At 39.9% G+C, this 11,303-nt stretch overlaps 2 protein-coding genes across 2 annotated transcripts; both read left to right on the plus strand.

Moving 5' to 3' along the window:
• Window positions 1-716: 716 nt before the first annotated feature.
• On the plus strand, window positions 717-3,670 carry LOC308138341 (pyrokinin-1 receptor-like; the record flags this gene model as incomplete). Its single annotated transcript, XM_080507424.1, has 6 exons — window positions 717-869; window positions 995-1,091; window positions 1,811-2,016; window positions 2,341-2,562; window positions 2,630-2,813; window positions 3,273-3,670. The coding sequence occupies 6 exons, from the start codon at window positions 717-719 to the stop codon at window positions 3,668-3,670; spliced, it is 1,260 nt and encodes a 419-aa protein (XP_080363550.1).
• Window positions 3,671-4,944: 1,274 nt separating this feature from the next.
• On the plus strand, window positions 4,945-10,460 carry LOC308138604 (rho GTPase-activating protein 19-like; the record flags this gene model as incomplete). The annotated part of the gene is made up of 10 exons (XM_080507797.1): window positions 4,945-4,991; window positions 5,289-5,536; window positions 6,263-6,343; window positions 7,452-7,661; window positions 7,743-7,969; window positions 8,111-8,197; window positions 8,950-9,015; window positions 9,282-9,503; window positions 9,568-9,663; window positions 10,350-10,460. The coding sequence occupies 10 exons, from the start codon at window positions 4,945-4,947 to the stop codon at window positions 10,458-10,460; spliced, it is 1,395 nt and encodes a 464-aa protein (XP_080363923.1).
• Between the last annotated feature and the right edge of the window lie 843 nt (window positions 10,461-11,303).

The following is an 11,303-nucleotide window of genomic DNA, read 5'->3' on the forward strand; positions in this document are numbered from 1 at the left end:
GTGTTTTGTCAGATTTTCATCAAGAATGGCCAGATTTCTATTTTAAGGGATTTTGGATGGACAATTATTGCATCCCTGAATTACAACCTTTTCTTCTGCGAGACAAGTCAATTTCCTTTCATAAACACATAATCATTTGTGCTTTGATAATACAGACTGTCTGTGACATCTGTGGAAAATATGTTTGTCCAGGAAAATCAATTTTTATTGACTATTTGGGTTCGTGCTGATCTCTAACGTTTATCTCCTTCTCATTTTTACTAATGGATGTGTCTCTTATTGAATAAAGGATTTGAATTGTGACCTTAGATATTTATTAGACGTCTGTATACATTTAATATCAGGTAAAACAATTTAATCATAGAAATGTTGTATTCTTGGTGATCAAAATGTTTCATGTAAGATCTTACTACAATAAAAACATTTCAAGCATGTTTTCAACTACAGTCATGCTGCATTTTTACCTCCAGATTACTCAGAGATCAGTTAAAGTTTCTTTTAAGAAGGCAATTATATTCGCTTTGACACATATGCATAAATGTACCACAATATAAGACTTTACTGACAAATTACATTTCAAGAACATTCTTTTTCGCATTGAAAGTGAGCACTCTGTGAAGTGAAGCGCTATATCTATATTATAAATACTTCTTAATCATGAATTAATCTATTATTTGTTTATACCATCTTTCTAGTGCCAAGACTGCAGCTTCATAATGGACACCTCAGAGGAGCAGATTTCATTCTTCTTTAGCTGTAACGTCAGTCCAAGTGAAATGCCAGCGCTTGACATTAGTGTCACCCAAAGGGAGCCATTGGCAGTTGCTGTTCCAATGACCATTTTCTACGGCATCATCTTCTTGTTTGGAGTATGAATATTCTTTTTTCCAGACTACAAGTCCAAATTATTATGAAAGTAATTATAGAAAGGTAATGTAGGACCACCATGCTGAACCATCATCTGTCCACTAAATCCTCTGCAAATTCTCCACAGGTCTTGTTCAATGGTGTTAGCATGCTGACCCTCCTCATGGATGCGCATATGAGAGTCAGTGCTATTCGTTTCTACCTGCTCAGTCTGGTTGTTTCAGGTACACACAATTGCACTTAATGAGTGATTCTGATTTAATTCAGCCTGAAAATTACAATTACTTCCAACTTCCTTAGCCTCGTACCTTATGTATGGAATACCTTAATCATTGATCATTTTGATAATAATTGTTGTGTTAAAATGATTCCTATACTTTATATTCTGTACTGACTTGAACTTTAAAATATACTCTTGGAGCATTTTGTCACTACTTTAACGAGAGTTCATGATCAAGGAAGATGTATGGTTAATATTGAAAGTCTTTAATGATTTTTAAAATGTCATATGAATCAGTTCCCCTGGGAAAAATTTACTCTGCTTGAGGAAGGTTGCTATGCGGTTGCCATGGAAGATAATATGCATGTGGAGCCAGGCTGAGGCAGTGTCTTCATGGACATTTCCCCTTAATAAATTCTGTGCATACCTGCTGTGATTATATATGATTTATAAATATTTTTAAGTTTTGTCTGTGTACACATTATATTACACCACATGTGTTCAGAGGTAACACCAAATAAAATGGAAGTGGGACAAAGCAAACAAATATAAACAGGCGAATAACACTTTTCAGTCTTGTGAATCACTTCTATTTCAATTAATTTCAGTAATGTTTTTTGACTATAATGAGAATGTGTAAACTGTACTCCAACAAACTGTTTTCACTTCAACATTTCCAAACCAGTCAAATCATTCACTTGCTTTAAATCATTTACATTTTAGACATCCTGCAGTTATTGACCATCCCAGTGACTTTGTACCGGTATTACTGGGAGAGCTATCCATGGCGTCTGGGCTCAGCCGTGTGCAAGGCGTACTTCATGATCCGCCAGTTGTACTGTGCCACCACAAGCTGGGTTATTGTGACCTTCACCACCGAGCGTTACGCAGCCATTTGCCACACCATGTGGTCCGTTTCCAGCCTAAAAGTGAGTAAACAAAAAAAAAAAAAACCCAACCTCTACAATGACAAGGATTTCTAAAGAAAAGTACAAAAACAGCTGAAAATGTAATGAAATGTTTACCATCCTAAATTGTAATTGAAACTTCATAAAGGTTGCTGACCCCTGGGTTAGCATCAAAGGATATGAAAGCTATTAGAGTAAGTGTAGGCCGTAGCAAGTGTGGGTAGTTAAAGCCCTTGCACCCCTCTCTGATGCCTCACATGCTTTGTTTCAAGGAAAATTGATTTGAAAAATTGTGGATTTCCTCCTGTTTTTTTGGCCTATTAATCTCTTCTTCCTTTCCCACAGAAATCCCGTTTGCCATGTCTTCTCCTTGTATGGATAATTTCGCTGATCTCTGCCATACCTTTTGCTATGGTATATGACCAGGCCCGAGCCTGCATCCTGGATTACACAGCCACTTCCCACAAAGATGCATTCCATGTCTCCACCATGTGTGAGATGACAGAGCCGGACCCAGCGCACATCTACAAAGGAGCTTTACTGCTCAGAGCAGGGTTCTTCTTTCTGGTGCGACAATTTGTCTTTAACAGGTTTGCATTCGACACTGGTGATCAACTTGCCTCTCTATTTACAGGTACCACTGGTTTCTATATTTACTCTCTACATGCTCATCTTGCTCTACTTGAGGAGAAACGCTAGTCAAAGGAGGAACATTGGTCTGATGCGGCCTGGTCCAAATCCGGAGGGCAGACGAGACATCCAGTGCCATCAGCATGGAAAACTGCTTTCGAATGAAAAGAGAGCTCTGAAACTAATGGGTGAGTGATGTAAACAAAAAGAAAAAGTGTTACTCTCATATGTCCAGAAACAAGTAATCTAATGCATTACTATTTCCAAACCAGTAATCAGATTAAAGTTATACAGTAATGCAGCAGGTAGTGCAAATAAATTAATTAATAAATAGGGCAACAACAATCTAAAACTACATCGCCAAGTAAATAAATACCAGTAATAGTAAAAATCTGATCATGAGTCAGGCAAAAATACAACAAAGAATGTAAGTCAAAGGTTAAAAGATGTATAAACATGGTGCAGGAGGCCAGGCAGTGATCAGCACTGAGTTTTTAGCTAAACCAGTTGTCATTTTTATTTCGAGAAGGTAGGGGTGTTGTTGGCAGCTGCTGAAAGTAACTAAAAAATAACTTGTAGTCTAATTTAGTTACTTTTAAAAACAAGTAATCAGTATCTGATGTGTTTTTTTTTCTTCTTATTTCCAGGTGCAGTTGTGTTGGCTTTTTTCATTTGCAATTTTCCAGACATCGCCTCATCTCTGATGCAAGTCTATGTGGTTGTGTGGTCGGACACAGTCCTTTCTGTCTACACAGTCCTGAAATCCTATTTGTCACTTCCCCTGTGGTACATCAACGGAGCTCTGGACCCGCTCCTGTTCTGTATTTCTTCCCATACATTTCGAAGAGCATGCTGGAGAACTCTGGGTAGGCTCAGGCCTCACTGCTACTGGAAGTATGGGAACATGTCTTGGCTGAGGCAGAGAGGCTCAACAGAAGAAGCGAGTGCAACAGTCAGGGAGAGGACTGATGCTAAAGCAAACAGAGAAAATACTGGAAAGCAAAAGATTACAGTCACAAACCTGTCAAATCAGAGAAACAGATGAGCCTGAAAAACTCTTTCAACATGAACACCAGCTACGCTCATTATGATGTTACTTTTCCAAAAGTCCCTTGACAAAACGTGTATATTACTATGTCATTAATATGGTGCTTCAAATATGGTGATCAAGATCGTTGTTCAAATGTTTTGCTTTTATCAGATCTGTAATGTGTTTGTATTTGTTTTAATGTGGAGACCAAATCTGGAAATGTGCTGACATTAAAGTTGGTAGTCTTTGGAAGATATGTGACGCCAACATGAACCATCTATAAATACAGTTAATTAAAGTATCTTGCTGGCATGTTAATTGTTGCCCCATTCAGGAGAACAGCTTTTTGAATTATCATCATAGTTGCATAGCTGCAGCAGGTTTTTGTTATAATTGCCTTTGCAGACTTTCTGTGTTTGGTGAAAATGTGGCTTTTGCACAAACCATGTCCACTTTAGGAATGTATTGTGTAAACAATTCACAGCTCCCATTTGAGTTATTTGCAGTAACAACAAATCATTAATAAACAATCCACACAGCCAAAACATTCATTGAATTCAGGAGATCTGTTAGTAATATTATTTAATGGCGAATAATGAGGTGGCCAACACCGTTCATTAAAATTCCTCTTATATAAACACAGTGGGCATTTGCTTTTAGACAGAAGCTGATTAAGAGGACACAATGTGGACATTGAGAAGATTTCAGGTTCTTTTTTTTTAATCATACATTAACCCACATCAAATGAATAATTATAATGTGAAAGAGTCTGCATGAATGATAAATCAATACGGAGACAACAGTTAATGCTTCATTTCCCTCAAATAATCAGAGTGAATATCCATGAGATTTTTCCTCATTCACTTTACATAAGAATGACTATTATACACGCATTTGTAAGGTGAGGAAAAGCACAAGATCAATTGAGTATCAATGCTTCTTGTTGTTGGACGAAAAGACAAATCATATTTGTTTTTCAATGCACCACATCAGTTATTTTAATGTAAATCACACAATATGAAACAAACAAAACCAAACAAAAAGAGGGAACTCAGCAATTTTTACATTTATTTATCTATTTATCTATTTATTTATTTATTTATTTATTGTGTGTTTATAATTTAAGTAGTGGGTATCATTATTATTGTAATTTATTTATTTATTTATTTATTTGACCCCGGTGGGCATAAAAACACGAAATGCAATTGTTGTGACGTAAAAAACAAATCATCCAATCACAATAAAGTAGGTGGGGCTCCGGACGGACCAGCGGAAGATTCAAAACGAAAATGGCGACGGTGAATTGTTCCCTAAATAATCACAAACTAGACAGAAGGTAAAGCAATTTGCTGGTTTTCTTTGTCGATTCAGTGAGAATACCAAAGATATGACGTGGTGACAGACGTTTTCTTTTGTATTGCAAATGATCAGTGTGATTCAAGGCTGCCCATTTTATCATAATGTTGACACTCGTCTGCATTTGCTAGCATTAGCTCCTAGCAACAGGTTATTCAACGATTGTCCGTCGTTGATGTATTTAATTCTTCGACGACTAAATCATTTGCACCGCTGTGTGTCGACGCATTGTGCTTTCCACATAGTCTCAAGTGGAACTTCCGTTTCTGTCTGTTAGGGGGACAACATGCAGCGTGTTTACCAGCCAGGAAAAGCCGAGCCACTCTGTTGTCTTTAACCCGGACTTCTTCGTGGAGAGGCTGAGACACGAGCGTCCGCAGGTCTTCACCGAGCTGGTTCTGAGCAACATCACCCGACACATCGATCTCCCCGGGGATGAGTTTGCTCAGCTCATCGGGGAGTCTGAGCCCAGAGTGGCCTCCTCCAGTGGCTTCCTACGATCCTTCAACTTCCTCAGACGCAAAGGTGAGCACCTGTTTTTCGAACCAGTGTTTTTTTTTAATTAACGGCCAGTTTGTCGGTTCAGTTGTACAGTATATCCCAAATACTTTAAAGCCTTTGCAATAGGTCACGGAACCTGTGTATCTCAAGCTTCTGTTGCAAAACTTACGCAGCTGCTACACAAGATGTTATGAGTCTTGGTACAATACAACCATTCTTACGAAGAAAGGATACAGTCCTGGTAAGAAAACTACCTCATATTCAATCAGTAGTGGCCATAAGGTTTCTGATAAATCATTTGTCATTGGTTATTTACAGAGTGTTTGATTACTGGAAATCATTGGTTCCTGAAATGGTTGGAATGAGTGCTTTCCATTCTTACTATATTATTTCAATCCATTATGTTGACAGGTAACATTGACAAGGCAGTGTTCCTTTCTCCTCAAGACCACTTTGCTCATTTCCTGTGGCTTGTGCTAATGGTCTGCTTGGCAAAACTATTGGGTCTTAAGGCTTTGGATAGTTGTGGATAAATTAACACAATTATTTTTATTGAATATATATCCTGTAAAATTCTGCAATGGCCATCATATTTCTTGTTGTTCAAGTTTTTGTTCATGTAATGTCACCATTGCCTGCTGTATATTGTTGATCTGATGTTGCGCAACATTGGGAAGTGCAAATAGAAAGAATGGCATTTCCAGAAGCTATAAGGATCTGATATAACTGATATCATTTGGTGTGTTTCAGACAAAGGAGTGGTGTTTGGTTCTCCATTAACCGAAGAAGGAATAGCACAGATCTATCAGCTCATTGAATACTTGAGTAAAAGTGAGTATGAGTTTGTCCTCCAGCGGGACTCTGCTCCTGCCAGCAGTGCCAAGACTCCTCAGAACTGCATTGCTCGCCATGCCATAACAGCGTCTGATTGGTCTGGAATGACCTGCACCCTACAGAGAATCAAGAGGAAGTTGAGGGACAATGAAAACTACAGGACAGATAAGCTAAATGCTGCGATCAAAGCTGTCTCAGCAGTACCACTTGCTGGTTGCCTTGATCATGTTGCAGTAGTGCAGTAATTTATGCAAATAAGGTACAAGTGCATTGTGTGTGCATAATTCACCACTTGGACTTTTTTGGAATTGGATTATTGATCTTAGAAAATACTTTAATGTTAGGGTCTGGGATATTTATCCTAAAAAGTATACATTTTGAAATTGTTATTTTTATTGTTTGTTTAGTTCCGTGGAAAACAAAGAGCTTTGTTGGGTCAATATAAATCTGCTGGTAACACCACGGTCATACCTCTTCCAGGAGGGTTTTTCACTTTTGATTTCAACTTAATTATTTGTCCCCTGAAAGGCGATTTGTTGTGCAGCAGTTGTATATAGCAGAGATAATCATAAAAAAATAAGTATTTTATTACATATTGTGTGCAGGCTCTGTAAAGGCCTGGCCACTGGTTCACCTAAAATGCAAATAGATAGTTTTATTATTGAATTGATTTAAAGGGAACTTTTCTTTGATAGTCATTATTGTTTCTTGATGGACACATGCACCTTTATGTATCAACTGAAAATGTATTAAAGTACTATTGAGGGATAAACATGATCCAACCTGAAGTTTTAACTTTTTTAGGAAATCGACTTGATTTGTGCCGAGACACATGCACGACTTGTTCTTTCACATTGCTGGAGAACAATGAATAAGCATGAGGTCATGGTTTATTTCTAGAACATTGTGATGTCATTCACTGAAAGTGGACACTGGGAGCAAGTGCTCACATCAATAATTGATCGGAAAGCACTTTGCTCCTGGTTTCTCCTTCACTCCGTCTTTTTCCTCACTTCTGTGCCTTTTGCCTTCTTGCGCCTGCTTGAGTCTACCGTCCTGCCACCCGTCTCTCCCCCTCCTCATTATTCCCCTTGTTGGCCCTCAGACCTCCATGTGGAGGGGCTGTTCCGTGTGCCGGGTCACAGCTTAAGGCAGGCTGCCCTGAGAGAGATGCTGAACGCCGGGGCAGAGATCGACCTGGAGACGGGTGACTTCCACCCAAACGATGCAGCCACGCTGCTCAAGGCGTACCTGGGGGAGCTGCCAGAGCCTCTGCTGACACACAGGCACTATCACGCTCACCTGAAGATTGGAGGTACGCCCCTTGCACAGATACCTGTCGTCCAATCACGAAAAGATGAGTTGAAAAAGTAACAAGTGACCGTCCTGTGTACAGAGTTGACTCATTTCGATGAGAACGGGGATAAGAGCGACGTACCGGACAAGGAGCGTCAAATCGAGGCGTTCCAGCTGCTGTTCATGCTGCTCCCAGCCGCCAACCGCAGCATGTTGAAGCTGCTGTTGGACTTGCTGTACCAAACTGCTCGCAATCAGAAGATGAACAAGATGTCTGCAATCAATTTAGCGACAATGTTTGCCCCGCATATAATCTGGCCCAAAAATGTACGCGTTTTTGTTTGGTTCCACCTCCCAACTGTTTATTTATCTGCAGTGATGAAAGTTTGTCAACCCTAGTTAGAGCTTTTTTTTTTCTTAACTCTTCAGTAAAGTTTTTTTTTGTGGTTGTTTTTTTCCTCACTGTAGGTAATGGCAAGTGCCCTTCAGGGAAACATAGAAAGGCTGAATATTGGGATAGCGTTTCTCATCAGGCACTCACAGAAACTCTTCAAGGTAAAAGTTTCTTTATCGAGAACTTCAACTATGAATAAGATATCTAGGTCTATGCAATTACACAGGTTAGTATTATTAGGGTTACAAGGTGATCGGGATGGTAACAAAACAAAAGTCTACTGCAAGTTTTGTTTAAAGGCTCCTTTAAAATGCATATTGCTTCATGTTAAAAGTTTGAAAAGTTGGTAAAGAGGCCATCATAGTCTGTATCCTTGTCCTTTGTTTTGATCGACTGTTCAGGTTTTGTCCCCGAGCCGAATTCTGAAATGTCTTCCAATGAGTTCTAGAGGTGAGACGCTGATAACGGAGCGCTGCTGCACTGTATGTACCTGGACGTTCAGTCCACTGTGAAACACAGAGACAAACCGATAACGAGCCACTATGTTCCCAATCGGCCTGTGTTTTCCTCCTGAAATCACTTTGAAAGCGCTCCATTTTCGCTACACATCCATTTGCTTTGACATTTTTCTTCAAGTGTCCAGGTTGAGCGAGCACCCGTGTGTTGTCATGACTATTCTGACGAAAATATCCCGTTCCAGATTTCCTGACTGCTGCTGCCAGTTTCAGAATGCATTTAGTTATTGATTTTGTGGTGACTCTTTTTAAAATGCCACGTTTTGCCTGTAATCCTTCCCGTCTTTATTGATGGAAATATGTGTGTGACTCACTTTGTGAATCACTTTGTACCAAATGTATTCACGTTTACAAAACAGGACTGCTTGTTTAATCACACGTGTTTATTTCTCTTCAAGGCTCCTCCATATATAAAAGACTATGCTCGCTTCTGCTTCACCGGCTCAAAAACTCTTCAGTCAAACGTGAGTCTTGTTCACTGTTGGCCATTAGTTAGACGGTACCGCATCAAATTAATTTAGCTATAATGCTGCTTTCACACCTTTTATACAAGCTTTGTTTTCCGATCAGTCTCAGTAGCTGCAGTTTCTCAGTCTGATGATGACACTCGTCGTCATTCACATCTCCACATATTTTTGTTTCAACCTCTCTCAAACGAAAATGTTGTTAAAATGAGCTTACGCCATTTCTAATGTCTCTTGACGATTACGCTGTGTTCCGACACTCGTAGGACGACATGTCGCTATGTTCTGGGACTCGAGGCGGGCCGGGGGCCGCGGTAACTGCCGCCTCGCCTTCTCCGTCGACGAGGACGGTCCCCGGTGAGGCCGACAGCAGCTGCACCGGCAGGTCGTCTGAGGATCAGAGTTACACTGAAACTGCCCTCCGAGAGCTTTACCAGCAAGTCGCCAATATGCCCGAGTCTACTAAAAAGAAGAAATTCATCAGACAGGTAGTTATGGGTAGATAAACGACATACGTAACCAACTTATATAAGTGAGTATTTGCTTTTGTAGTTGGAAAAGCAGCCAGCGTTGACGTCATCCGCTGACTCGGGGTCACCGTTCCGCAGGGGCCACTGGCGTTCGCGATCTTTGGGTGGAATTATCAAGGTTTGTTGATTTCTATGTAATCTGATAATTTGATTTTCCAGATACATACACAGCGAAGTTATTTACTGTAGTTATTCCCACACTCTGCTGGCAATTAAGCTGATGTTTTTTTCCACAATGAAAGGGTACTTGAGTGCTCTATTTTTCAACAAACAATTTTTCCTTTGACCCTGAAGAAGATTTGACACGTACAGGAACTTGCTCAGCAAATTGTTGTACATGTCAAAGATGACAGATGGGCAATAGATTGAGTAAATTGCTCTCGAGGTTAAAGTGGCAACACTACATCTATGAGCTTGTTTGACCTTCAATAAGCATTTATATATATATAAAACGCATCTGACCTCTGATTCTCACTTAAAGCTTAAGTTTAGAGATAATCGTACCAATCGTCATAGAAATCACTTTTCTGTGCTTTTCCAACTGCTGGTACTAATGATGTAAAATGTTTCTTTCATGAAAGAATTTACACATTTGTTTTAATCGTACACACACATTTGTGCATTCTGGGCATCCAGTGTAAAAACATGCAATGAATTGCAACGGCGAAGACAAGTGTGATGGATACTTTTTAGTTTCAATCAAATGCAGACTGCCTTGACAATCAGAAACCTCCAGTTTGGTTTTATTAAAGCGTCTTAAAGTACCATGACACACTTATTAATCACTTTTTTCTTATTTAACAGAGGAAGGTGTTGGGAAGCCAAACATCAGCAGATAAAGAAAACAAACCACAGAGTTTGTACCAGACTGCGCCACTGAAGGCCACTGGGGAGAAAACGGCGACTGTGCAGTAGTAGGTATTGTTTCTATTTATTTAATTCTTTTTTTTACATAAGCTATATATATTTTCTGTGTAACAAACCTTCAATTGCCAAGTTGCAGTTGAACGTTTTTGCACCGAACTGCTGCAGTCCTTGACACTTGGGTGTCAGGAAGACGAACTGAGGCTTTTATGACGGGGGAAATCTCCTCGATGATGGTCTGCATGTCTGGTGAAACACTTAACCGTAATTCTTTTATCCAAACCGAAGCCAATTAAAACGCCCCCGTGATGTTGCGAGACGGCGCAATTCACTCCTAAAGCTGTCGGCAACAAGTGTGCAAGTCGTTTTCCTCCCCGCGGCGTCGAAGAGGTTTTTCTGGCTCGTGGGCGTTCCGTCTGCGGTTCACCGCCGGCACGTCTGACCTCGCACTGCTTACATTGCTAATGATGCCTGATGCCTGTGCTCCGCTTAAAGGATTCAACCTCAACTAATTCATCCCCCCCCCCCCCCCCCCTTATTTTCTTGCTTTGTCTTCTCCAGGACTGAGTTGATTGTTTCAAAGGAATGGACTCGACGCAACTTGGAGAAACATTTTGTCAGAGTTTATAATGGATCATCTCGAGGCTTCATCAAAGACTGAACAGTGTTCTGTATTGCACGGTCGTGTGTAGCCCGTTGTTTTTTTTATTTCAACAGTTTGAGTTTTTATATGCTTTATTTTAGCAAGTTTACCAGTCTTCAAGAGTAAATGTTACAATGGCTTCAGCAAATTGTATTTAATTGCAGTTGTATGTGTTGTTCTTCTGAGGCCTTGAACCTGCTGCAAAACATGAGTTAAAGTGACATGCAAGTTTTCAACTTTTTTTTCCTTTT

This window comes from Blennius ocellaris, assembly GCF_963422515.1.
Source record: "Blennius ocellaris genome assembly, chromosome: 13".
NCBI classification, from domain to species: Eukaryota; Metazoa; Chordata; class Actinopteri; order Blenniiformes; family Blenniidae; genus Blennius; species Blennius ocellaris.